At 49.6% G+C, this 27,955-nt stretch overlaps 1 protein-coding gene across 3 annotated transcripts; it reads right to left on the bottom strand.

Moving 5' to 3' along the window:
• Positions 1-357: 357 nt before the first annotated feature.
• Positions 358-27,955, bottom strand: DOK7 (docking protein 7). Of its 3 annotated transcripts, XM_058192971.1 has the most exons (10): positions 27,868-27,955; positions 27,726-27,771; positions 25,226-25,456; positions 21,316-21,516; positions 17,768-17,878; positions 15,536-15,643; positions 12,861-13,678; positions 9,628-9,670; positions 8,296-8,424; positions 358-4,401 (listed from the first exon to the last, which is right to left on the bottom strand). In XM_058192971.1, exons 1-10 carry the CDS (start codon positions 27,919-27,921, stop codon positions 4,244-4,246), a joined length of 1,899 nt encoding a protein of 632 aa, XP_058048954.1. In that variant the 5' UTR covers positions 27,922-27,955; the 3' UTR covers positions 358-4,243. The 3 variants fall into 3 exon arrangements, with proteins under 3 accessions (XP_058048954.1, XP_058048953.1, XP_058048952.1); XM_058192969.1 differs by lacking the exons at positions 358-4,401; positions 9,628-9,670 and adding an exon at positions 9,528-9,627 and having other exon boundaries at positions 8,303-8,424; XM_058192970.1 differs by lacking the exons at positions 358-4,401; positions 9,628-9,670 and having other exon boundaries at positions 7,780-8,424.

The raw sequence follows: 27,955 nt of genomic DNA, 5'->3' as shown, positions 1-27,955 counted from the left end.
TGCACGACGGCATTTGATGCTGCTGCTTGTCATTCTGAAGTAGCCAACCCTGCTGCATTGGAGCAACCCTTACAAGCCTGGTGGCTCAACAAGGGCCTCTCCCCCTGCCTGTGGGGCCCAAAAAAAAGCTTTGTCTTGAAAATAAAAATTGGGGGGGGGGGACTCCACGTCCTCTGAATGCATTCTCTCGCCTGGAAAACCCTTTTGAAAGTCCGCAGGAGCCCTGCATCTGCTGATGTTTTGAAATTCTCAGCAGGTTTTGCGTGATTTCTTCACTCATTTCCCCAAATAATTGGGTACAAGTAGCATGTGGCAAGACACACACCCCCACACGTGTCACTGAAACACACAATAATCACAATTTTACCTTTTTATTTCAGCATTTGAAGGACACTTCGGAGAGGCAATTCAAGCCCATATTTCAAGAGGCACCTAAATTCTGTAAAGGTGGTTCTGCGCACTATTTGGGTAAAAACGGGAGACCGGGTCTCAAACGCCGGACTAGAGTCAGAACTACGTACATGGTGAAGTAAAAACGAGTAAGTGGGGCGCTGAGAGTCCCCGTTTCTATAGGGGCAGAACATGGGCCAGACCTACCGCCGTTGACGAGGCTCTGCTGGACCCAAAGGAAACCAGGCCTTTGCTGCGAAGGAAATGAGATTGTGCACCAAAAAAAAAAGATGTGAAATGGAACAGGTTGGAAAAAAAAAAAACCAGACGATCACGCATGCTATTTTTCAAAACCCAAGCAGCTCAATGAACTAAAAGCTATGGATCTGCACCGTTTTGGTTGCAAATTCCGTATTATAGCAGGTTTCCGCAGCGTGCGACTCCCTGGTCAGACAACAAGAGATGGTATCTGCTCCCTAATTGTCTCTCCTCCTTCTAAAGTGGTGGGCTGGTGCCCCAAAACCAGCTGCAACCTCGGGGCACCCCACAATTATCTGCTGCAAGACGGGAACAACAGATCTTCTCGCACTTCGGCCATGTGACCATATCCTGCCTCGAATTTCTTCACTGTGGTGGTGCAGTGGTTAGAATGCAGCACTGCAGGTTTACTCTGCCAACTGCCAGCAGTTCGATCCTGACCTGCTCAAGGTTGACTCAGCCTTCCATCCTTCCGAGGTCCGTAAAATGAGGACCCAGATTGTTGGGGCAAGAGGCTGACTCTGTAAACCGCTTAGAGAGGGCTGGAAAGCTCTGTAAAGTGATATATACGTCTAAGTGCTATTGCCCTTCCTTCCTTCCTTCCTTCCTTCCTTCCTTCCTTCCTTCCTTCCTTCCTTTCTTCCTTCCTTCCCTCCCTCCCCCCATCCTCCCTCCCTCCCTGTGGTTAGAGTGCAGTATTGCAGGCTAACGCTGCCCACCGCCCGCAGTACAATTCTGACCGGTTCAAGGTTGACTCAGCCTTCCCTCCTTCCGAGGTCGGTAAAATGAAAACCCAGATCGTTGTTGGGTGGGGGGGGCCCAAGAGGCTGACTCTGTAAACCGCTTAGAGCGGCCAGCAAAGCGGTATATAAGTCTACGTGCTATTGCGATGCGACCAAAACCTCCAGCTGATATTTTTACATGCGTAGAAGAAGAGGTGGAATTTGAGTGCCACCGTTACGCTCACTTGCTTGTAACCTTGCAGTCACCCCTAGATGTGCGGGGTGGGGATGGCCACCTGCGAGAGCCTGAAAAGGCTACCCAGATGGATGGGAACAGGTGAGACGACATTATAGGGAAACAGAGCAGGAGGGACAGGTCAATGGAAGACCCCCTGAGTGTCTTTCTGAGGATTTACGACGATACCTCCCTGATACTACCGTGTTTCCCCAAAAATAAGACCCTGTCTTATATTTTTTGGAACCCTGAAATAAGCGCTTGGCCTTATTTTCGGGGAGGTCTTATTATTTTGGGACGCGTGGAGCAAGACGGGGCTACTCTTGCCGTCTTACCTGATTTCCAGCTCTGTCTCCCTAACCCAAAGGTCAGCAACCTGTGGCTCTGGAGCCGCATGTGGCTCTTTCACCCCTCTGGTGCAGCTCCCCGTCATTCAAAATATGCGTCACAACCGCCAGAGTGCGACACCAGCCGGCACGCGATTGATTTGAGTTTTTCAACCCCGGCATGCCAACCATGAATAAATCTAAGAAAAGAAAAGTTTCAGAAGAAAACAGAACGTTTAATTCAACTAGATATATGCTAGTTTTGTGGCCGCTCAAGAAATAAGTCAGGCACGGGAAGGGTTTTTGTGGCTCCTGGTGTTTTCTTTTCTGTGGGAAACGGGTCCAAACGGCTCTTTGAGTGTTTATGGTTGCAGACCCCTGCCCTAACCAGAGGAAATGGTGGGGACCGGCTGTGCATGCGCTTAAATATTTTCAGGGAGGGCTTATTTTCAGGGAGGGCTTATTTTCGGGGAAACACGGTAGCTGTGCTGGTCTTGCAGATCAACGCACGTACCTCTAAAATAGTAATAATTGCAACCGTCATTATGGACACCGGGGAGGCCTGCAAGAACAGCTACATACAGATAAATAATAAATAATAAAAACCAGTTGCTTCAGCTGGGGGTGCAAGCGGGAAGGGGAGGGGTCTCTTCCTGCACACAAGCAGCCTTTGATCCAAGCAAAAAGGGAGGAAAAAGTTCCCTCCACCTTCCTGATCTGCGCGGGAGATGCGTTTCCCGGGAATGGCGGACTCCACCGAAGCCCTCCCCTTCCCCCAAAGTCTCCTGGAAACACCAGTTACTCTACCACAGGGGTGTTCAAACGTGGCCATTTTAAGACGTGTGGAACTTCGACTCCCGGAATTCCTCCGCCAGCATGGAGTTGGAAATCCACAGGTCTTAAAAGTTACCGAGTTTGGAGACCCCCCTGCTTTCTACAAGAGGAAGGAGACCCCTGCATCCCAGCTAGAGGTGTTGTGTCTTGCCCGCTCTCACCGCAGCCGGGGCCTTCTTATCTGCTTCCGAACGCTGAGGAATGTCCTAATATGCCTCCCGGCCCCAGCCCTGGCTCCATGCCCAGACAGGCTGAGGAGGAGGAAGCACCTCCCGGCCCCAGCTCTGGCTCCATGCCCAGGCAAATGGAGCAACTAGACCCCTCCCCCTCCCCCACAGCATGTGAGCCTGAGGGAGGTCAGTTACCAACAGCTGCCGACTGGAGTGACCCTCGCTTCAGAAGAATTGATAGGCGGCGGCGTCAGAAGGAAGGGAGGGGCCTGGATAAGTGCTGAGTCATGGAGCCACACCCCATGGCCTATATAAAGGACCTGCTTTCTGGCATTCTCTGAGTCAGGCAAAGTTGAACATATCTTGCTGAAGTCACTTTCTGGTCTCCTGCCTGCCTTGAGAACTTTGCTAGGACTTTGGCAGAGCTGCAGAAGCACGCCTGATTCGGATTTCCCTGACCCGGCCGTCAGCGGAGGAGTGGGACACGACAAGAGGCACCTGGTGACACGTGGAGGCAAAATTAAAAGTCGGTTTGGTTCATGCTGTTCGCTTCTCGTCCGATGGCCCGATCCTAATCACGCAGATGTCCTTCGGCTTTTTGAATAATTAATAATAATAATAATAATAACAACAATAAAAATAACAATCCAAAGCCACTTTGGCTGTTAACAAAAGCAATCGGATCAATACGTACACTGTACAGACCTGCGTTTCTTGCATATTTCGCTCTAGTTATTTTTCTCAGACTTGAAATGCCTCGTTTTTTTTGGTATCTAATGCCTCGTGTGCCAAGATCCACATTTTTCCCCCCCCACGGTGGGTTACTGCTGGTTTGGAAGAGGGGGGGCGGGTGTCAAAGAGGCCACCTGTGTCAAAACTGAACGCCCCTCCCTCATTAGACGGGGAGGGATACGACATCCTCTATCTCCAGTCTAGAACGCAATTCCTTTCAGCAGTTCCAAGCACGCTCCGCACCCATTTGTACTATTCAGATGATGTTTTGGACACAGATAAACAAATCTCCAAGTGGCCTCCACGACCCGCTGAAAACGATGCAAATGACCAGCTGTCTATAAGGAGTGTAAATCCTTCCATTTCCCCACCATCATCCAGTCAGAGCTGAAGAAGCTTCTTGGCTGAGGAGCGAGACGTCTTCAACGAAAGTCCAGTTGCCTCTTGGAAAAAAGACCCTTTGGGGCAAACCCGTCCAGCCGCGCAGCTGGTTTTCCTGCTGGGAAGCGAGTCCATTGGAATGAATCGGGTCCAGACCCGAGCGCCGGTGGGCAGGTGGCGAATTTCTGTCCCCCCTTAGGAAGAACCGGGCGGGCCGCCGTCTTTCTTCTGCTGCTGCTGCTGCTCCAGTTCCTGCAGACGCTCTTCGCGGAAGTGGGCGTGTTGGGTGCCCACCTTGTGGGCCGTCTCCGTGGCGGTGATGTCGATCTGGGCGTATTTCGTGGCGTCGCCACCTGGGTGTGAAAGCATTGCGTTGGCCACACAGCGTATCCCGCAAACGTAGAGCGGGAATCTCAATTTTGCGCAAGGATCGATAAGCCGCCTCCCCCGCCCCGCCCCGCCTGCCCCCCTCCTGCCCAGTTCTGGATCTCTGGAAGCTTTGGAGAGGAAACACAGGCAGTCCTTGGCGTACGACGTTTCATTTAGGGACCGTTCAAAGTTACAGTGGCGCTGAAACCGGTGACCGACGGCCGTTTTTCACACTTAAGGAGCGTTGCAGTGGGCACTGGATCAGAATTCAGTCGCTTGGCAACGGACTTCTACTTTATGACGGTTGCCATGATCACGCTCTGCGACCTGCTGGTAAGCAAAGTCGGTGGGGGAGCTGGATTTACCTAGCAACTGAATTATTAAAGTATCAACTGCAGTGATTCATGTAACGATGGTGGCAAGAGAGGAGGTGAAACGGGGCAAAAAACTCAACAAATGTCTCGCTTAGTGACATAATTTTTGGGCTCAATTGTGGTCGTAAGTTGAGGACTACCTGAGCTTGGGTCTTCTGGGAAGCCTATCTCCCTTCGTGCCCCTGCGGGAAGACTCCTCTAAGGCTGCCTGGAAGCTCCCCTTCAGGTTATACAGGTAGTCCTCGACTTACGATCAGAATTGAGCCCCACATTTCCATTGCTAAGTGAGACAGTTGTTGAGTGAGTTTTGTGACGAACTTACAACGGTTCGTTTAATGACTGTTCGAAGTTATGGCGACACTGCAAAAGCGAACTATGACCGTTTTTCACGCCGACGACCGATGCAGCGTCCCCACGGCACACGTGATCAAAATTTGGACGCTGGGCGACTGACTCACACTTACGACGGATGCAATGTCTCGGGGTCATAGCATCCCCTTTCGCAACCTTCCTCAATGGGGGGGGGAGGGGGGAAGAGCCAGCTTCACCTAACAACCGCGTGACACTAATTTAACAACTGCAGGTATCCCCTGAACAAACGTGGCAAGAAAAGCCATAAAAAAACTTCACTTAACAAATGGATGAACGGCTGTCGTTTGAAGATCATTTGACGGCCGTCTCCAGGAGAGCTTTTTACCAGGTGCGCCTGGTTCGCCAGTTGCGCCCCTTCCTTGACCGGGGTGTCTTATGCACGGTCACTCATGCTCTCGTCACTTCTCGACTGGATTATTGCAATGCTCTCTACATGGGGCTACCCCTGAAGTGTACCCGGAGACTGCAGTTAGTCCAGAATGCAGCTGCGCGGGTGATTGAGGGAGCACCGCGTTGCTCCCATGTAACACCACTCCTGCGCAGTCTGCACTGGCTACCTGTGGTCTTCCGGGTGCGCTTCAAGGTTTTGGTTACCATCTTCAAAGCGCTCCATGGCTTAGGGCCCGGGTACTTACGGGACCGCCTGCTGTTTCCACATGCCTCCCACCGACCCGTACGCTCTCACAGAGAGGGTCTTCTCAGGGTGCCGTCCGCCAAGCAGTGTCGGCTGGCGGCCCCCAGGGGAAGGTCCTTCTCTGTGGGAGCACCTACTCTCTGGAACGAACTTCCCCCCGGTTTACGCCAATTGCCTGACCTTCGGACCTTCCGCCGGGAACTGAAAACTTATTTATTTATACAAGCGGGACTGGCCTGATTTTTTAAATTCTAAATTTAAATTTTAAACTTTTAATGGTAATTTTATTGGGTATTTTAGATGGTCAATTGACGGTTTTAATTTGGCCTTTTATTGAATAAGCTTTTTAATTGTTATTTTAATATGTATATTAACTGTTTTAAATGAAGGCTGTACACCGCCCTGAGTCCTTCGGGAGAAGGGCGGTATAGAAGTTTGATAAATAAATAAATAAATAAATGTCTCACTTAGCGACGTAAAGTGTGGGGGGCGCTCGATTCTGGTCGTAAGTCAAGGACTACCTGTAACTGTGGCTATTTAGCCAGATTTTGGAGTGGGGTGCGCAAGGAGAGAAGCTTTATATTCCGAAGGCTTATTGCGATTCTTAGCGTAGCTCAGGATGTTGCGGAAAACTTAATTCTCTTGCTGGCTTGGCCATTTTTGGAGATTCGTACCTCGAACGCTCCCGCTGGGTTCCTGAAGCTCCACCTCCATGTAATGGAGCTGCTTCTTCGCTGTGGGGCTGGTGGGGATATTCACGTAAGTTGCCGTTTCGCCGTGCAATTGCTCCGAAAGGGACGGTTCTGCAGAAACAAAACAGAATGCGAAGTCTGTGGGGATGACCTTGGAAGCGGGAGGAAGCCGAGCTTGCAGAAGTTATGTGGGCGTGGCTTATGTCTCACATGGGACCCTCCCTAGGGTCTAGGTCTGTAAAGGGGTGGGAGGGGGAGAGATGTATTTTCAGGCTAGCCAAATTTCCTTTGTGTGTGTGTGTGTGTGTGTGTTTTAATAGCCCTGTTGTCCCTTAAATAGGTGTGACTGACTGGAGCTGAGCATTTACTGGCCAGGTGCCCTTCCTGACACCTATGTGGAGTTCACAGTAGTTATTTTCTCTTTGTGCCCTGAGAGAGAAACTATGGAATTTCTGGGTTTTTTTCTTTTTATACCCCTGTAGTCCCTTAATTCAGGGTGCGGTCAGGGTGATTGACCGTTTTCACGCCGACGACCGATGCAGCGTCCCCCCGGCACACGTGATCGAAATTTGGACGCTGGGCGACTGACTCACACTTATGACGGATGCAATGTCTCGGGGTCATAGCATCCCCTTTCGCGACCTTCCTCAATGGGGGGGGGAGGGGGGAAGAGCCAGCTTCACCTAACAACCGCGTGACACTAATTTAACAACTGCAGGTATCCCCTGAACAAACGTGGCAAGAAAAGCCATAAAAAAACCCTCACTTAACAAATGGATGAACGGCTGTCGTTTGAAGATCATTTGACGGCCGTCTCCAGGAGAGCTTTTTACCAGGTGCGCCTGGTTCGCCAGTGCGCCTTCCTTGACCGGGTGTCTTATGCACGGTCACTCATGCTCGTCACTTCTCGACTGGATTATTGCAATCCCCTCTACATGGGGCTACCCCTGAAGTGTACCCGGAGACTGCAGTTAGTCCAGAATGCAGCTGCGCGGGTGATTGAGGGAGCACCGCGTTGCTCCCATGTAACACCACTGCTGCGCAGTCTGCACTGGCTACCTGTGGTCTTCGGGTGCGCTTCAAGGTTTTGGTTACCATCTTCAAAGCGCCCATGGCTTAGGGCCCGGTACTTACGGGACCGCCTGCTGTTTCCACATGCCTCCCACCGACCCGTACGCTCTCACAGAGAGGGTCTTCTCAGGGTGCCGTCCGCCAAGCAGTGTCCGCTGGCGGCCCCCAGGGGAAGGTCCTTCTGTGGGAGCACCTACTCTGGAACGAACTTCCCCGGTTTACGCCAATTGCCTGACCTTCGGACCTTCCGCCGGGAACTGAAAACTTATTTATTTATACAAGCGGGACTGGCCTGATTTTTTAAATTCTAAATTTAAATTTTTAAACTTTTAATGGTAATTTTATTGGGTATTTTAGATGGTCAATTGACGGTTTTAATTTGGCCTTTTATTGAATAAGCTTTTTAATTGTTATTTTAATATGTATATTAACTGTTTTAAATGAAGGCTGTACACCGCCCTGAGTCCTTCGGGAGAAGGGCGGTATAAAAGTTTGATAAATAAATAAATAAATAAATGTCTCACTTAGCGACGTAAGGTGTGTGTGGGGGGCGCTCGATTCTGGTCGTAAGTCAAGGACTACCTGTAACTGTGGCTATTTAGGCAGATTTTGGAGTGGGGTGCGCAAGGAGAGAAGCTTTATATTCCGAAGGCTTATTGCGATTCTTAGCGTAGCTCAGGATGTTGCGGAAAACTTAATTCTCTTGCTGGCTTGGCCATTTTTGGAGATTCGTACCTCGAACGCTCCCGCTGGGTTCCTGAAGCTCCACCTCCATGTAATGGAGCTGCTTCTTCGCTGTGGGGCTGGTGGGGATATTCACGTAAGTTGCCGTTTCGCCGTGCAATTGCTCCGAAAGGGACGGTTCTGCAGAAACAAAACAGAATGCGAAGTCTGTGGGGATGACCTTGAAGCGGAGGAAGCCGAGCTTGCAGAAGTTATGTGGGCGTGGCTTATGTCTCACATGGGACCCTCCCTAGGGTCTAGGTCTGTAAAGGGGTGGGAGGGGGAGAGATGTATTTTCAGGCTAGCCAAATTTCCTTTGTGTGTGTGTGTGTGTGTGTGTTTTAATAGCCCTGTTGTCCCTTAAATAGGTGTGACTGACTGGAGCTGAGCATTTACTGGCCAGGTGCCCTTCCTGACACCTATGTGGAGTTCACAGTAGTTATTTTCTCTTTGTGCCCTGAGAGAGAAACTATGGAATTTCTGGGTTTTTTTCTTTTTATACCCCTGTAGTCCCTTAATTCAGGGTGCGGTCAGGGTGATTGACTGCAGCTGAGTGTTTACTGGCTGGATGCCCTTCCTGATGCCTATGTGGAGTTCACAGTAGGTATGTGCTCTTTCTGCCCTAAGAAACTACGAAATTTCCTTTGTGTGTGTGTGTTTTTCTTTTTACGACCCTGTAGTCTTGTAATTCAGAGTGGGGTCAAGGCCATTGGGTGGAGTGAGGATATACTGGCCGGATGCCCTTCCTGACTCCTACATAGAGTTCATGGTAGATATTTTCTCTTCGTGCCCTGAGAGAGAAACTATGAAATTTCTCTTTTTTTTTTCTTTTTATACCCCTGTAGTCCCTTAATTCGGGATGGGGTCAGGGCGACTGATTGGAGCTGAGCGTTTACTGGCTGAATGCCCTTCCTGACACCTACAGGGAGTTTGCAATAGGTGTTTTTTTTTCCACCTCGAGAAAGAAACTACGAAATTTCCTGTGTGTGTGTGTGGTTTTTCTTTTTACCACCCTGTAGTCTTGTAATTCAGGGTGGGGTTGGGGCCACTGGGCGGAGTGAGCATTTGGTGGCCGGATGCCCTTCCTGATGCCTCTGCGGAGTTCACAATTTTCCCTTTTGCGCCTTGAGAAACTACGAAAATGTGTAACTTTGTGTGACTTTGCAATCAAGATAAGGAAAGCCACTCCTGACTAGGCAACCTTGCGAGGGTGACAACAGACTTTTAAACGACAATCACTTAACTGGATACGTCTGGAGGGGTGAACCACCAGAACTAGAATGGGAAACTTTTTTCTTCGGGCATGAATGGCGTGGGAAATTCAAATCCATCCGTGGTTCTTACCTAGATTGGGTGCGAACATTTGAGATGGTAAAATTGAAGTCTCCTTTAAAGACACACAAACACACACATAAGAGAGAATAGGTTGTATTAAAATACGCTTCTTTCAAAACTAGGAGAACTAAAACTAACCGCTTTTTCTCTTGATCTCGTAAAATGCAGGGAGTCCTCGACTTATAACAGTTCGCTTAGTGACCGTCCGAAGTTACGACGGCACTGCGAAAAAAGTGACTCGTGACTCTTTTTCACACTTAGGACCGTTGCAGCATCCCCGGCAATGGATGCTGGACAGCTGACTCACATTTATGACGGCTGCGGTGTCCCCCCGTGGGGGGAGGGGGAGGGGTGTCACACAATTCCCCCTTTTGCGACTTTCTAACAAGAAAAGTCGACGGGGACGCCAGATTCACCCAGCGACCGGTGTGACTCGTTTAACAAAGGCGGGGATTCACTTAACGAGCGTGGCGAGAAAAGCCGTAAAATGGGGCAAGGCTCACTTAATGAAATCTCTCACTTAGCAACACAGATTTGCGGCTCGGCTGTGGCCGTAAGTCGAGAACTACCTGTTATCTCTATAGAAACACATTAAAAAGGTAGAAAAAGGGGGGGAAAAACCCGCCAGGAAAGCTTTAAAGGTGATAAGTGGCACCCACGAATGCTAACATTATTTTACCACCCGTGCAGCCTCGTTGAAGCTTCCAAATGTTCTTCAAGGGCAGCTCCTTGTAGAGACCTTTGCAGTAGTCCAGACGAGAGGGTGTGAGGGACTTTAAGCAACGATATCGCTCATTTCCTTTTCCGGTAAACCACAGCTTAATCAAGAAGCCAACCAAAAATACTGCCGCCGACACTGACGGAGCAAGCCACTTGCATGTAAACCCCTTCTCCCTTCTAGCATTGATGTTGTTACCTAGCTGGGTCATGAAACGTCATGTCGTGTCCCACTCCTCCGCTGACAGCCGGGTCAGGGAAATCCGAATCAGGCGTGCCTCTGCAGCTCTGCCCAAAGTCCTAGCAAAGTCCTCAGAGCAGGCAGGAGATCAGAAAGTGACTTCAGCAAGATATGTTTAGACTTTGCCTGACTCAGAGAATGCCAGAAAGCAGATCCTTTATATAGGCCATGGGGTGTGGCTCCATGACTCAGCACTTATCCAGGCCTGCCCCTCCCTTCCTTCTGTTGACGCCGCCTATCAAGTCTTCTGACGTGAGGGTCACTCCAGTCGGCAGCTGTTGGTAATAAACCTTCCTCAGGCTCACATGCTGTGGAGGAGGGGGAGGGGTCTAGTTGCTCCGTTTGCCTGGGCATGGAGCCAGAGCTGGGGGCTGGAGGTATTTCTTCTTCTTCAGCCTGTCTGGGCATGGAGCCAGGGCTGGGGGCTGGAGGTATTTCTTCTTCCGTGTTCGGAAGCAGATAAGAAGACCCCGGCTGAGGTGAGATTGGACGAGACACAACACGTCTGCCAGGAAGCCACCCAGCTCAGAGAGCACCCAGGAGCACCACAGTTTTAACCCTGAGCTACAAATATCCCCTAATGTCCATTGACTTTGCGTTATAATCTTAAAAAGAGTTTTTATAAAAATGATGCACACTTGGCGCGCGACAGCAGGAAAACTGTCTAGAGCGGGATGTTAAACTCAAGGCCCGCCGGTCACATCCGGCCCGCGGGGTGCTTAGATCTGGCCCACGGGGCCACCCTGGAAACAGCAAAGGACCGGCCCGCGGTGCCTCTGCCAGCGAAAACAGAACTTGTGGGGCGGGGGGGACACCGGTGCGAGCTCCATTTTCACTGGCAGAGGGCTGCAGGTCTTCGTGGCCGAAAATGGGGCCAGGAGAGACCGCGCCCAGCCCTCCCGTGCTCCGTTTTTGCTGGCAGAGGGCTAGCAAAACGAACTTAAAACGAAACAAAAGGAGAAATGGTTCCCCTTTTGCAGTTGAGCATGCAAGAAGGGACAGGAGAGGAGAAAAAGAGGAAAGGCCAAGAAAAAGAAGGAAAGAGGGGAAGAGATCAAGGAAGGAAAAATAAGGAAAGAGGAGAAGGAAGAAGGAAGGAGAAGGAAGAGGGAAGGAAAAAGAAGGAGGAAGGAAGGAAGGAAGGAGGAAGGAAGGAAGAAAAGAAGGAAGGAAGGAAGGAAAAAAAGAAGGAAGGAAGGAAGGAGGGAAGGAAGGAAGGGAAAAAAGAAGGAAGGAAGGAAAAAAGAAAGAAGGAAGGAAAAAAAGAAGGAAGGAAGGAAAGGGGGCAAGGAAGGAAGTAGGGAAGGTTATAATAAGAAGGAGGCAGGGTCTGCAGGAAGTCCTGCCTTAACACTTAGCCACCACAGACGCCCCCGACACGAGTGACGTCGAGCTGGCCATGCCCATCCTGGGCCTCCGAGGTCTAACACAACCCTTACAAGGCCCTCAAAGAAATTGACTTTGACACCTCTAGTCTAGAGTATACAAAGGTATTTTAAAACAGCAGCCCCCCCCCCCTAGTGTTTTGGGCACCAGGGACCCGTTCCGTGGAGAGAGGTTTTCTCCACAGACAGGAGGGGACGTAGTTTCACACGCTGCCTGCATCCCGCGGATGGGGCTTTGCTCGTTTCTGCAGCCCGGTTTTTAGCATGCCGTGGCACACACACTGTTGTGACTCGTCCTCCCTCTTCTCCTCAGCCGGGCCCCTCCCATCTCCAACCGGGCCTGTTATCAGACTCCGAGTCTGATAATGAAGATGAACGGCCTGTCATGCCCCCAGCCCCCCAGCCCTGGCCCTATGCCCGGAGTGGATTCCAGGAGTGAACAAACAAGCCCGATAAACCTCACTCCTACAGTGTGTGTTCCTTTGGCTCAGCCGTCAGAGCAAGAAGGCAGCCAGGTGCTGGAATTACTCGGCCCTACTCCCTCTGACCCCTCCCTTTCCCTGACAGCAGATCCAGCTGAAGACAATTCATAGTGGGAGGACCCTCGCTTCCATAGATCTGAGAGGCGACGCCAGCAGAAGGGAAGGCCAGGCCTGGATAAATGCTGAGTCATGGAGCCACACCCCACAGCCTATATAAAGGACCTGCTTTTGGCATTCCAACCTTGAGTCAAGCATCTAGTTTGCTGATACCGGACCCTATCGCTGAAGTCACTTGAAGGAACTTGGCAAGCTGCAGAGGCTTCGTTGCCAAGTTTGCCATGGACTTCCTTGACTTGTGCGTCGGAGTGGGAGTGGGACACGACACACACAGATTCAAAGCTGCCAGCTACGGCTTACCTGTATCCCACCACAGACTGGGCAAGACGGGAAGAGAGCCGGCTTCGCCTCGGAAGGGGAGCTGCACAGCTCACAAGAACTGCTGGGGACGCACGGAGCAACCTCGGGCCCTCTCCAATCCTGGCCCTGAACCGGCTGCCTGAGCTGCGTCTCCGGGAAGGAGCCTTTGGTGCTACCCGGTGGGAAGGCGGCCTGCGAGTCCTTTTCCATGCTTGGCCTGGAAGCGGCATGGGGGGCTGGGCGTTTCACGTCCCCTTTGGAGCTCTGGATCTTGGACAGGCCTGCGTCTGGACCAGAGGGGAGGCTGCCTGTCGTAGACGCCGCAAACAAACTTCGGGGCGTATCGTAGGTGTGCCGGAGCCAGCTAGGGGCCTGGTACTCCAACCCGGGGCTTCTCCCTGGCTCCCCTGGCAGGCAACTGCAAACATTCCGGTCAGAAGGGAAGTTGAGCGAGAGGCTCAGCAGGGACCCAAACTCATCCCCGTGGCAAATGTCCAGGCTCCCCGCGTAGGAAGAGAAGCTTCCCGAATAAGAGGAGTGGCTTCCGGTCGCTATCCCACTGTCGGAGGAACTCTGGCGGCCAATTTCTTGGAGCTGCCTGGAGCGCAGGAGGCTGGGGGGCAGCTTGCTGGCCCCCTGGGCTCCGTCTGACTGCAGCTTCTCTGCTGTTGCTGCTGCTGCCGCCACCGCCACTGGTCCACGAGACTCCTGGGAAGTGCCGGCGGATGACTGCTCGGGCCAGAGAGTCAATCTGCTCCCGATGCTGGCATCGGAGTGGCTGGTGTCCGAGGACGCACTGGACAAGCTCCGGTCATCCCCTGGTTGAAGGAAGAAGGTACACAGGATTAAACAGTGAAAGCTGTCTGGGAGCAGAGAGAGGTGAAATCCAACAGGTTCTGACAGGTTCTGGAGAACCTGTAGCGGAAATTTTGAGTAGTTCGGAGAACAGGCAAATGCCACCTCTGGCTGGCCCCAGAGTGGGGTGGGAATGGAGATTTTGCAGTATCCTTCTCCTGCCACGCCCACCAAACCACACCCACCATGCCACGCCCAACAAGCCACGCCCACAGAACCGGTAGTAAATAAATTTGGATTTCATCACTGGACACCACTAATCCTGGCCATGCAGGGAAGCATCTGTTATCACCCAGGTAGCCTAGGCAGAAGCAGGCTTCGATAAGAGCCTTCCCCCCCCCCACCATTAAATTCCACAACGAACAGCCTTCCAAAGGCCAGGAAGCCTCCACCTCGAACTTCCCTGAAGGCAGCCACCCACAAACAAAAGCCAGTGAGCAATGAAACCAATTCACCAAGGCAGGGAGGAAGTCCACAGAGAAGATGCAAGCTCGTGGGGGTGGGGGTGGGGGATGGGAGGGGAGATCCGAGAGTCAAGATCCACGGAGCAAGTCCCCATGCCAAAGCACAGGCGTGGGAAACATGACACAAAGCAGGTTTTTTTCATACAGTTGTTTCTGACAAAGACAAACACACACACACCCTCTTAAATCAATCCCAGCCAGGTGTTCCTTGTGAAGAGGAATGGGGCTGCCTCCTCACGGGCAGTCTTGCAGACCTCCTCTGAGCTTGCCTCCACTCTACTCTCTGTGCCCTCGGATCGAGTGGGGGAAGCAGCTGTCCCGCATCCGAAGGGATCTCTTGCCTCTCATTCCCACCGCCTGTCTGCAGCCCATCCTCCCCCCCCACACACAAACACACCCGTGTCTGTGAGGGCAGGCAGCTCCGTCTGGTCGACCACCTCCCCCAATGGCTAAACGGCCTGGGACAGCAGCCGTTCTCAGCTTATGGCCTCTCCAAACATTCCAGGGGAAATGTGCCATCCCTGACGGACAGTGCTAGGGTTCCAACTCCTCCTCCTCCTCCAGTCTGGAATCTGCTGCACCTGGCAGCATCTGGGACAGGCAGATTAAGTCACCTGCAATGGAAATCTGTCCCAGAGGGAAAATATAGCAGGAAGACCCGTGACTCTCTACTTGTTGTGTCTTGCCCGCTCTCACCGCAGCCGGGGTCTGCTTATCTGCTTCCGAACACGGAGGAATGTATGCCTCCCAGCCCCAGTCCTGGCTCCATGCCCAAGCAGGCTGCAGAGGAGGGAGCACCCCCCGGCCCCAGCCCTGGCTCCATGCCCAGGCAAATGGAGCAGCTAGACCCCTCCCCCTCCTCCACAGCATGTGAGCCTGAGGAAAGTTTATTTCCAACAGCTGCTGATTGGAGTGACCCTCGCATCAGAAGACTGGATAGGCGGAGGCAACAGAAGGAAGGGAGGGGCAGGCCTTAATGAGTGCTGAGTCATGGAGCCACACCCCATGGCCTATATAAAGGATCTGCTTTCTGGCAGTCTCTGAGTCAGGCAAAGTCGAACTTATCTTGCTGAAGTCACTTTCTGGTCTCCTGCCTGCTCTGAGGACTTTGCTAGGACTTTGGGCAGAGCTGCAGAGGCAAGCCTGATTCGGATTTCCCTGACCCGGCCGTCAGTGGAGGAGTGGGACATGACACTACTTATATTTTGAACCTGGCTCCTTTCCGCTTCTACTCAGTGGCACAGCCCAAGCGCCTTCCCAACCTTGGCAGAGAACAAGCAGAAGTTAAATCCGGTGGCGCTTTAAAGGCTAGCTGGGCACGGACGGAGCAGGAAGAAGCGCTGGGCGAGACGTTACCTCCGCTGCCGTGGCAGCCGCTGTGGGAAAGCAGGCTGAGGCGCTTCTCCAACTTCGAAGCCTCGTAGGCCACCCTTTCTTCCGTGCAGGCGGGACTCGCACTGGGGTCTTCAAGAAAAGTGGGGGAGAGGGGGAAGAGAGAGAGATCAATGAGAGATGCTGCAATGAATTCTAACGAACGTTTGAAAAGACAGCCTGGCACAGGGGTCTCCACCTTTGGAAACGTTAAGACTTGTGGACTTCAACTCCCAGAATCCCTCAGCCAGCAAAGCCTTGCTGGCTGAGGAATTCTGGGAGTTGAAGTCTGGAGGTCTTAAGCTTTGCTGGCTGAGGAATTCTGGGAGTTGAAGTCCACAAGACTTAAAGCAAAGCTGGCTGAGGAATTCTGGGAGTTGAAGTCTGGAGGTCTTAAGCTTTGCTGGCTAAGGAATTCTGGGAGTTGAAGTCCACAAGTCTTAAAGTTGCCAAGGTTGGAGACCCCTGGCCTGGAAGGTCAGCCCAGCTCTGGCTGATCTCAGAATAGTGCCCGTCACTCACCCAAATGAAGCAACACTGCGCATGTGCTTGCCGACTACTTGTGGGGAGCCATCGCCTCTCTCCACCCCACCTTCCCCGTCGGTCCACAAAACTGGAAAGATTGGGGAGCTCTGTCTTAAACACCAGGGTTATGGACATTTATAGAATAGAATAGAATAGAATAGAATAGAATAGAATAGAATAGAATAGAATAGAATAGAATAGAATAGAATAGAATAGAATAGAATAGAATAGAATAGGAATAGAACAGAACAGAACAGAACAGAGAATATGGAATGGAATGGAATGAAAATAGAATAGAATAGAATAGAATAGAATAGAATAGAATAGAATAGAATAGAATAGAATAGAATAGAATAGAATAGAGAATATGGAATGGAATGGAATGAAAATAGAATAGAATAGATTAGATTAGATTAGATTAGAATAGAATAGAACAGAACAGAACAGAATAGAATAGAGAATATGGAATGGAATGGAATGAAAATAGAATAGAATAGATTAGATTAGATTAGATTAGATTAGAATAGAATAGAACAGAACAGAACAGAACAGAATAGAGAATATGGAATGGAATGGAATGAAAATAGAATAGAATAGAATAGAATAGAATAGAATAGAATAGAATAGAATAGAATAGAATAGAATAGAATAGGAGAATATGGAATGGAATGGAATGAAAATAGAATAGAACAGAACAGAACAGAACAGAATAGAATAGAATAGAATAGAATAGAGAATATGGAATGGAACGGAATGAAAATAGAATAGAATAGAGTAGAATAGAAATAGAATAGAATAAAATAGGAATGAAAATAAAATAGAATAGAATAGAATAGGAGGAATGAAAATAGAATAGAGTGGAGTGGAGAGTGGAATGGAATGGAATATAATAGAACAGAAGGAATGAAAATAGATAAGAACAGAAATAGAATAGAATAGAAATAGCAGGAAACCTTCTTTTCATTAAACTAGACCTACCCAGTTCCTGCAACCGTTCTTCATATGTTTCAGCCTCCAGTCCCCTAATCCTCTTTGTTGCTCTTCCCTGCACTCTTTCTAGAGTCTCAACATCTTTTTTTACATCGTGGCGACCAAAATTGGATGCCGTATCCCAAGTGTGGCCTTACCAAAGCTTCCTTTTATCCAATGGGGTTATTTTTTTCTTTCTAAATACTTAAAATTATCAAGATTTTGGGTCAGACGAGGGGTTAGCTTTGCTTATCACCCCATGCAGGGGTGGGCTTCAAAAATTCTAGCAAGGGGTTCTCTGCCCGGTTGCTGGGTGGGCGTGGCCATGGTGGGCGTGGCCTAGTCGGCCTCCTGCAGGTGGGTGCTTTTCCCCTTCCTGGGCTCCGGAGTTTTTCCTCGAGCCTCCGGGAGGGCGAAAACAGCCTCCCCAGGCTCTGGAGGCCCTCTGGAGGCCAGAAACGAGCCCGTTTCCGGCCTCCCTAAACTTCCGGTAGGCCCGTTTTTCGCCCTTCCTGAGTTTCTGTGCGCGCCCTGCACTTACCTGCATGCAAAATGGGCCGCGTGGGGACTCCTAGGAGGGGAGGGGTGTGGGGGGGGCAGGCAGGAGTGGGATTTGGGGAGTCTCCGAACTGCACAGAATCTTAGCTAGAGGTTCTCCCGAACCCCCAGCAGCCCCACCCCTGACCCCATCCCTGTGGGGGGGGTGTGTTTCCCCGTCTTAACCTGCTAGCGCCCGCCGAAAGCCTTTGGTTGGAGAGATGCCGTGAACGATACAATCGAAGAGAAAGCTGATTTTTTCCCCTTCTGTGGAAGAGAGAAAAAAAACTCCGGCCCCTGGAACAACAACAAAAGAAGAAGAAGAGCAAAACGTTAACACTGGCTATGCATTCAGCGTTTTCTTGATATCGATCGGTTATTAGTTTGTAATATAAAAATGCAAAAATTGCAAAATAAAGCAAATAACGGGGAAAACAAGGGAGGGCGAAGGGAGGGGGAAAGTGTAGAACAGAAGGGAAAAAGAAAAAAAAATAAGTGTTGACTTCTGACTTATTCAGTAGAACGATATAGCAACATCAAAACTTTATACACAATAGTATATAGACTAGAGGTCTCCAACCTTGGTCCCTTTAAGACGTGTGGACTTCAACTCCCAGAGTTCCTCAGCCAGCTTTGCTCTGGGAGTTGAAGTCCACAAGTCTTAAAGGGACCAAGGTTGGAGACCCCTGGATTAGACTAGAGGGACGCGGTGGCTCAGTGGCTAAGGCGCTGAGCTTGTCGATGGAAAGTTCGGCAGTTCAGTGGTTCGAATCCCTAGTGCCGTGTAACAGGGTGAGCTCCCGTAACTTGTCCCAGCTTCTGCCAACCTAGCAGTTCGAAAGCACGTAAAAAATGCAAGTAGAAAAAATAGGGGCCATCTTTGGTGGGAAGGGAACAGCGTTCCGTGCGCCTTTGGCGTTGAGTCATGCCGGCCACATGACCACGGAGACGTCTTCGGACAGCGCTGGCTCTTCGGCTTTGAAACGGAGATGAGCACCGCCCCCTAGAGTCAGGAACGACTACCACATATGCGCGAGTGGAACCTTTACCTTTACTTTATAGACTAGACATTTCTATAACAACGGATCTACCTAATCGGTAAAACCCAAAATCAAAGATTCATTTTTTTTCTCCCACCCCAAGCACAAAGTCCAGAAGTGGTTTCCAAAGAAAAACGAAAGTAATTGTGTGGGGGTTTTTTTTCTTTATCAAAGCGTTCAATTTAGCCCTCTCTGCAACTCTCATCAGCTTTTGCAGCTGTTCGTCCATTGTGGGAATCAAAGCGACTTTCCATTTTTGTGCATAAAGTAATCTTGCTGTCATCAACCTATATAGCATCTATGTTCCAAATTTCCCTCCCCCCAAGTTTTTTTTCCATTGAACCCAGAAGAAAAATTTCTGGTTTTATCTTTATATTCACTTCAAGAATCTGCTCCAATGTTATCACACCATCACCACCACCACCATCATCATCATCATCATCTTTTAACGACCCCATAATCCCTTGCAGGGTAGAGCCTGGGCAACTGAATGGAGCTGAGTAGTTTACTGGCCGGATGCCCTTTCCTGTCGCCAATGCGGAGTTTTTTTCAGCAGATATATTCCCAATGTGCCAGAGACAGAAATATCTGCCTCTACCTCTGACTCATATTTACAACAGTTGCTGCAACCTTGGGGGGCGGGGTGTCATGCGATTCCCCGCTTTTGTGACCTTCCGACCAGCCAATTCAACGGGGAAGATGGATTCGTTTAACAACCGTGCTAATAACTTAACAACTGCAGTGATTCACTTAATGTCTGTAACAATTAAAGATCGCAAAACAGGGCAAAACTCACTTCATAAATGTCTCAGTGAACAGCAGAAATTTGGGGTTCCATTATGGCTGTAAGTTGAAGACTAGCTGTGTATTAGTTTAAGAAAGAAGGGAATTGATAGTGTGATGGTGTGAAATATGTTTTATGTTATATTTTAGATTATGTTTGTTAGTTACAATACCCTGGATTCTGTTCTGGGAACTCTCGGGGGAAGGAGGCGGGAAGGGAAGACTATAAATTGATTGGTTGCCATTGTACAGGAATAATGGTAGAATTAAACAAGTTGGAATGGTGTAATGTCGGGACTGCTCGGCAAACACTCCCGAAGGAAAGGGTAAGGAAAGAGGAGTAAAGAAGGAAGAAAGTAGGTAGGTAGGTGGGTAGGGAGGAAAGAAGGAGGAGAAGAAAGGATAGGAGGAGGAGAAGAAGGAGAAGATAGAGGGTTAGAAAGGATGGTAGTGAGAAGTGGGAAAGAGGGGAAGTAGGAAAGCGACGAGAAGGTGGTGGGGGAAGTTTAAGAGGGATGAGAAGGGAAGAAAGGATTAAAGGGGGGAGTGGCAGTCGAGCAGCCCTGATTGAGTATAATTTGAGTATAGGACTGATTGTTGGATAAGTGATTGTATTGTACACTGGTCAAATTGTGGGAATTATTATGGGGGAAAAAAATATTTGCAAAAAAAAAAAAAGTTGAAGACTAGCTGTAGTTTCCCACAAGTTCTACAGTAGTGGCCAAAATTGTGGAAACCTTTTGGGGAAAGTGTATTTTCTAAAACTAGCTAATAACAACACTTTTATTTTTTTGGGAGTAGTACCATAAAATTATATATCAATGAAAGATAATTTAATCAAGAATATCATGCAATAACATTTAGGAAGGATTTGCTATTAGAATGGCAGTTACAGTATAAAGGAGAAAAGTGAAACACGTAGAAAAAACGAGATATACAAAAATTATCACCATAGGAAAAAACCAAGATATACAATAATGATCACCATGTCAGTTAATGCTTAGTTGTTTTTTTTTATTTGCATTTATATCCCGCCCTTCTCCGAAGACTCAGGGCGGCTTACACTATGTCAAGCAATAGTCTTCGTCCATTTGTATATTATATACAAAGTCAACTTATTGCCCCCAACAATCTGGGTCCTCATTTTACCTACCTTATAAAGGATAGAAGGCTGAGTCAACCTTGGGCCTGGTGGGGCTTGAACCTGCAGTAATTGCAGGCAGCTGTGTTAATAGCAGACTGTCTTAGCAGTCTGAGCCACCAGAGGCCCATATTATAAAGGATAGTTGGGTAACCTTTAGCATGAATGATGGCCTTATAATGTCTTCCCATGGAGTGAACCAAGTCTTTGAGTTCTGCAGCTATTCTAATGTGAAACCAAGATTGAATGATGGCTTCTCTTAACTGGGTTTTATTGCTGGGTCGCTTCTGACTAACAAGTTTCTTTAGTCAGCTCCCTAGATTTTCCATTGGGTAAAGGTCTGGACTATTCCCAGGCCATTCCAGCAGTAGAATACAATTATCTTGAAACTCCCCCCTCCAAAAAAAGTGGTGTTATTAGCCATCAAACCTCAAAAATACACTTTCCCCAAAAGGTTTCCACAATTTTGGCCACTACTGTAAATGAAAACATCGCTTGTGTGCAAAACCATAACTTGTTTTAACCTTAAAGTCCAAATGCTTTTTTTTTAAAAAAAAACATTTTTAAAAAAGCTATACTTTTACATTTTAGAATGTCAGCAGTTGGAAGAATGACTTCCCAATTATTTTCTTTGCTGCATTTCTTGCAAGGAGTTCTCAGCTTTTCAGAAAAAGTTTCGTCGGCCGCTTGTCTAACCCGTTGGATGCACTGATTTTTTTTTTTCTATACCCAGAGTAAAAACAAATATCCTGGAACGGCGAATTACTCACAGAAGCCGCATCGTGTCCCGCCTTCAAAAACAAATCCGTTAGGAACGGCCCCATAGCGCCGGAGGTCCGAGAGCTTCCACTGTCCCATGATGGCCGGCGGGACATCCTTTACCAATACCAGTATGTCGTTGCAGAAGTGAAGAGTAGCCGGGCCACTTTCCAGCTTGGTTCCAGGCGCGACCACGACGTGAAACCGATGAACTGGTGGGAGGAACAAAGCCGAGGAATTCAGCTTCTAAACTGAAATACCTGTTGTGCCTCGTCCTCCCTCCTCTCCTCAGCCGGGCTCCTCCAGTCTACACCCAGGCCTGTTATCAGACTCGGAGTCTGATAATGAAGATGAACAGCCTGTCATGCCTCCAGCCCCCGGCCCTGGCCCCATGCCCGGACAGGATGTCAGGAATGAACAAACAAACCACACTCCTACAGCGTGTAAGCAGGGAGCCAGCCACGTGCTGGAATTACCACAGCAGATTCAGCTGAAGAGAATTCACAGTGGGAGGATCCTCGCTTCCGGAGATCTGAGAGGTGACGCCAGCAGAAGGAAGGGAGGGGCAGGCCTGGATAAATGCTGAGTCATGGAGCCACACCCCACAGCCTATATAAAGGACCTGCTTGTGGCATTCCAACCTTGAGTCAAGCAAAGTCTCATCTAGTTTGCTGAAGTCACACCTTGGATTCCTGCCTGCCCTGAGAAACCTGGAAGGAATTTGGCAAAGCTGCAGAGGCTTCGTTGCCCCGCTTGATACGGACTTCCTAGACCCGGTCGTCGGAGAGGGAATGGGACACGACAATACCTTTTAAGTCTTTCCCACTTCCCTTTGGATCAGTTGGCACCTCTGCAGCCAACAGCGTCATTCTAATCGGGAGGGAATGATGGTGGCGCAGTGGTTAGAAGGCAGCATTGCAGGCTAAACTCTGCCCACTTGCCAGGAGTTCGATTCTGGCCGGCTCAAGGTTGACCCCGCCGTCCGTCCTTCCGAGGTCGGTGAAATGAGGACCCAGGTTGTCGGGGGGCAATAGACTGACTCTGTTAACTGTTTAGAGAGGGCTGTAAAGCACCGCAAAGCGGTATATAAGTCTAAGGCAGGGGTCTCCAACCTTGTCCACAAGTCTTAAAGGGACCAAGGTTGGAGACCCCTGGTCTAAGGGATATTGCTATTGCCTTTCCTTCCCTTCCCTTCCATCCTTTTTATTTCCTTCCTTTTCACTTCCTTCCTTCCTTTTTTATCCCTCCCTCCCCCCTTCCTCCCTTTCTTTTTCCTTATTTTTCGCTTCCTTCCTTCCTTTTTCCTCCTGTATTCTATTCTATTCTATTCTATTCTGTTCTGTTCTGTTCTGTTGTATTTTCATTCCCCTATTTCTATTTCTATTTCTATTCTATACTATTCTGTTCTGTTCTATTTTCATTCCTCCATTTCTATTCTGTTTCTATTATTCTATTTCTATTCTATTCTGTTCTGTTTATTCTATTTTCATTCCTCCATTCCATTCCATTCCATTCTATATACTACTGTATTCTTTTTTTAAATTTTATTCTATTCTATATTCTATTCTAGAATACCTCCAAGGTCCCTTCTAATTATTCTATTCTATTCTATTCTATTCTATTCTATTCTATTCTATTCTATTCTATTCTATTCTATTCTATTCTATTCTATTCACTGATGGAATGCAAAATGTAAAGACTTGGAAGTCATGGGAATCCATGTTCTTTTTTGAAGTTTCCTCAATACTGTATCTTTTAAGTATCAAGAGTGCCAAAGAGAACATAGTTTATTTTTCTTTAAGCAAGTGGAGAAAAAGAAACCTACAAGCCAAAGGAATCCACAACTGTTGCGGTTTAATAGCAACAGTTTTACAAGGCATGACCAACGTCCTATTATTCCGGTATGGAACCAAGCATAAGAGATCAGGGGCTGGGTAGAGAAAAGGGCAGTTATAGTCCTCGACTTATACCAGCTCATTTAGTGACTGTTCAAATTTTACAACGGCGCTGAAAAAAGTGACTGATAGCCATTTTTCACGTTTTACAACCGTTGGGGCATCCCTGTGGTCGAAATTCAGATGTTTGGCCCCCGACTCATATTTATGACCGTTGCGGTGTCCAGGTAGTCCTTGGCCTACAACAGTTCATTTAGCGACCATTCAAAGTTTCAAAGGCGCTGGAAAAATCCATCCCTATGATCCTGTGACCAAAATCCAGCCGCTTGGCCACTGAGTTGTATTTATGACGGTCCCAGCGTCACGTGATCCGCTCTTGTGACCACCTGACCAGCAAAGTCAACGGGGCAAGCCGGATCCACTTAACGTCCACTAATGTAACAACCGCAGTGATTCACTTAACAGCGGCGGCAAGGAAGGCCGTAAAATGGGGCAAAATTCACTTTAACGCATGCCTCACTCGACATGTTGGGCTGAATGGTGGTCGTTAACTCGAGGACTAGCTGTAGTTTCCCACAAAGTCTAAGTGAAAAATGACTTTTGGGAGCGAAGAGCTTTACTTGTTTGAACTGCAAAATCCAAAATGCTTTTAAAAAATGATTTTTTTAAAAAAGCTTTACTTCTCTCTAACCCAGGGGTCAGCAACCTGCAGCTCCGGAGCCGCATGTGGCTCTGGAGCCCCTCTGCTGCACTGCAGCTCCCTGTCACTCAAAATATGAGTCATAGCCACCAATGTGCAACTCCCGCTGGCATGTGATTTATTGAGCTTTTCAACTCCCGATAGCCCAACCATGGATAAATCCAAGCAAAGAAAAGTTTCAGAAGAAAACAGAACGTTTAATGCAACTACATGTGCTAGTTTTGTGGCCGCTCAAGAAATAAGTCAGGCACGGGAAGGGTTTTTGTGGCTCCCGGTGTTTTCTTTTCTGTGGGAAACGGGTCCAAATGGCTCTTTTGAGTGTTTTAAGGTTGCAGACCCCTGCCCTAACCTCTTCGATTCACTGTGATTGTAGTTGTTTTCTAAACCTGGGGAAGAATAGGGATCTGGGCAGTGGCGGTATTCACTTACCTTCACTACTAGTTTGCAAATGTGAGTGCGAGCATGCTCACTTAGCTCGCGTGCGACACCTCTGCACATGCGCAGGACCTTTTGTGCATGCGCAGAGCATCAAAAACGGGATAGGATAACATCCGGGCGGGTGGGCGGAGCCTCCTGCAACTGCCGCTACCGGTTCGCACAAACCGAATAGAACCGGCTGAATACCACCACTGGATCTGGGATCCCCCTTGCCCTAGGACTGTGATGGTGAACCTATGGCACGCGTGTGGCAAGCGTAGCCATATCAGTAGGCATGTGAGCTCAGCTCCGGCGTGCATGTGTGCGCTAGCCAGCTAATTTTCGGGCCTTCTGGGCCCGGCAGAAGTAGGGAAACAGGCTGTTTCCTGCCTCCGGAGGGCCTCAGGGGGTGGTGGGGAAGGCTGTTTTCGCCCCCCCACACACACACACCTAGAGAGGCTGTGGACAGCAAAAAATGGGCCTTCCGGTCCTACCGAAAGTTGGCAAACAGGCCATTTCTGGCCTCCGGAAGGCCTGAGGGGCGGCGGGGAAGGCTGTTTTTGCCCTCCCCAGACTCCTAGAAAGGCTCTGGAGCCAGGTGAGAGAGAAAAACAGGCCTACCAGGCCATCAACCTGCCAGGAGCGAGGGTGGTGGTCGTGTATGCATGCGGAGGGGCGGGGCGCATAGAATTATGGGTGTGGGCACACACACGTGATCCCCCTGCGCCCCACTCCTGGTACGCGATGGCAAAAAGGTTAGCCCTCGCTAACGTACCAGGAGTGGGGCGCAGGGGGGATGGGGAGTGGGCTTCTGAGTTCGAAAGAGCTCCTCAAAAGGAGGAGCTGCAACCCTGGATGTTGAAAAGAACCAGGATCCGTGGAAGCCACGTTGAGGACGTGGGAGCTTACCTTCCCCTAAACTGTATCGGATGTGCGCATCCCAGACGTGCATGGTTTCCTTGCTCTCAAAGCCCAGCATCACCACCTGGGTGAGGCAGATGATAGCCAGGGTGTGGGTCAGCCCCTCGTAGCAGAGCCCGGGGTCCAAGCCACAGATGTCCTCCAAGGTCACGCTGCTCCGCTCCTTCTGCCCTCGCAGACGTTCGGACCTTTCCTTATATACCAGGAGGAGCAAACAGTCTGGCAGAGAGGGAGAAAGAGAGAAAGAGAGAGAGAGAAAAGGCCCTCAAACCCAATTCTGGACCCTCCAGGACAGGGGTCCCCAACCTTGGCCACTTTAAGACTTGTGGACTTCAACTCCCAGAATTCTGGGAGTTGAAGTCTGAAAGTTTTTAAAGCTTTGCTGGCTGAGGAATTCTGGGAGTTGAAGTCCAAAAATCTTAAAAGCAAAGCTGGCCTAGGAGTTCTGGGAGTTGAAGTCCGAAAGTCTTAAAGCTTTGCTGACTGAGGAATTCTGGGAGTTGAAGTCCAAAAATCTTAAAAGCAAAGCTGGCCTAGGAGTTCTGGGAGTTGAAGTCCGAAAGTCTTAAAGCTTTGCTGGCTTAGGAATTCTGGGAGTTGAAGTCCGAAAGTCTTAAAGCTTTGCTGGCTTAGGAATTCTGGGAGTTGAAGTCCGAAAGTCTTAAAGCTTTGCTGACTGAGGAATTCTGGGAGTTGAAGTCCAAAAGTCTTAAAGCAAAGCTGGCTGAGGAACTCTGGGGGTTGAAGTCCACAAGTCTTAAAGGTTTGCTGACTGAGGAACTCTGGGAGTTGAAGTCCACAAGTCTTAAAGGTTTGCTGAGTGAGGAATTCTGGGAGTTGAAGTCCAAAAATCTTAAAGCAAAGCTGGCTGAGGAACTCTGGGAGTTGAAGTCCACAAGTCTTAAAAGAGCCAAGTTTGCAGACCCCTGATCTAGGGACAACAGCATTGCCCACCATCGGAATTCCTGCCACCCAAATCCATCGGAGGCTCCCACCTCTCTTGCTTCTCTCCCCCTCGTCCCCCCACCCCCCAAAGTTATCCACACTTTTGCATTACACAAAAAGACAAAAAGTACGTTAGGATATGCATGAAAACACGCAGCCTCGTTCGTAATAATAATAATAATAATAATAATAATAATAATAATAATAATAATAATAATAATAATAGAGTTGGAAGGGACCTTGGAGGCCTTCTAGTCCAACTCCCTGCCCAGGCAGGAAACCCTACACCATCTCAGTCAGATGGTTATCCAACATTTTCTTTAAAATTTCCAGTGTTGGAGCATTCACAACTTCTGCAGGCAAGTCGTTCCACTTATTAATTGTTCTAACTGTCAGGAAATTCCTCCTTAGTTCTAAGTTGCTTCTCTCCTTGATTAGTTTCCACACATTGCTTTTTGTTCTACCCTCAGGTGCTTTGGAGAATAGCTTGACTCCCTCTTCTTTGTGGCAACCCCTGAGATATTGGAACACTGCTATCATGTCTCCCCTAGTCCTCCTTTTCATTAAACTAGACATACCCAGTTCCTGCAACTGTTCTTCATATGTTTTAGCCTCCAGTCCCCTAATCATCTTTGTCGCTCTTCTCTGCACTCTTTCTAGAGTCTCCACATCTTTTCTGTATCATGCTGACCAAAACTGAATATCTGAGCTTGTTGGAAGCACATGAAACCACCCAGCATTGATTAGTATTCAAATGTTCTTCTTCCTTTTTGTAATTTTACATTTGAAAGACTGAACAGAGAGCATCCTAAAATAAGCCCTTATTGAGTGGCAGGATGTTTCTGGAGAGTGGGTGGGTGGGGGCTGATTCAGAAGAACAGAGCTGGAAGGGACCTTGGAGGTCTTCTAGTCGAACCCCCTGCTCAAGCAGGAGATCCCCCTATCGTTCCAGACAAGTGGGCAGAGCGAGCGGAGGGGCAGAATCCCACCCCTAGTGAGCCATATTCAGGGAGGGGAGATCTAAGGCGGCCCCCCACGATCTCCCAGGGCCCCCCCTTCCTCCTGGGTTTCGTCTGTCTCCCTCCATTGTGTGAGTGGCCCCCTGCCATCCGAGCGGGACCCTCTCCCCCCCCCCTGCTCCCAGGCAGAAAAAGGGGTCGTCCAACAGGTGCAGCCACTGTCCCACTCCCCAGCGAAATGCCACCTGGGGTCTCACTTCGGGGAGTGGGGCGGCCGAGGGGCCGGATCCCATTCCTTTGAGCCACATCCCTGCCCGTCCGGGGAGAAGAGCGCTAGACCTCCCAGGGGCCCCCTCCTCCTGGGTTCCCCCTCCCCCCCGGCCCCCCAAGACACAGGGACTGTATAGGTGCCCCCTGAGCCGGACCCTCGCCAGGCAGAAAAAGGGGGGGGTCACACAGGGGCAGCCCCTGCTGCCCCTCCCTCACTTCTGGGGGGGGGTGGGAGGCGGAGGAGAGGAGGGGTGCAGGGATGGGAGGCCACCAGGAAAGCCCAGGGGAGGGGGCTCCACGGGGAGGGGACTCACCGGCCACTGGAGAGGGCTTGCGCAGGACCAGCCACCGGCTCTTCCACTGGGAGGACAGAGAGACAAGGGAGGTTAGCAGCGTCCCAGGAGACCCCTGACCCTCCCCTTTCCCCCACCTCCTCCTCCCTCCCTCCCGGGGCACCTTCTTCCCCTCCCGCCACTTCAGCTGCCCCTCCAGCACCACCGCGTCCGTCATCTTCGCGCATGGCTGCCGACAGCTGTTAGGGGGC

This window comes from Ahaetulla prasina, chromosome 8 (genome assembly GCF_028640845.1).
Source record: "Ahaetulla prasina isolate Xishuangbanna chromosome 8, ASM2864084v1, whole genome shotgun sequence".
NCBI classification, from domain to species: Eukaryota; Metazoa; Chordata; class Lepidosauria; order Squamata; family Colubridae; genus Ahaetulla; species Ahaetulla prasina.
The sequence above is the reverse complement of the archived record's forward strand: the minus strand, read 5'-3'. Positions and strand labels throughout refer to the sequence as shown.

Coding starts and splice junctions, on each gene's coding strand:
- DOK7 (XM_058192971.1), bottom strand. CDS start 27,921: ATGACGGACGCGGTGGTGCTGGAGGGGCAGCTGAAGTGGCGGGAGGGG. Junction 21,517..25,225: donor CCGATACAGTTTAGGGGAAG/GTAAGCTCCCAC, acceptor TCCTCCCACCAG/TTCATCGGTTTCACGTCGTG. Junction 13,679..15,535: donor CGGCTGCCACGGCAGCGGAG/GTAACGTCTCGC, acceptor TCCTTCAACCAG/GGGATGACCGGAGCTTGTCC.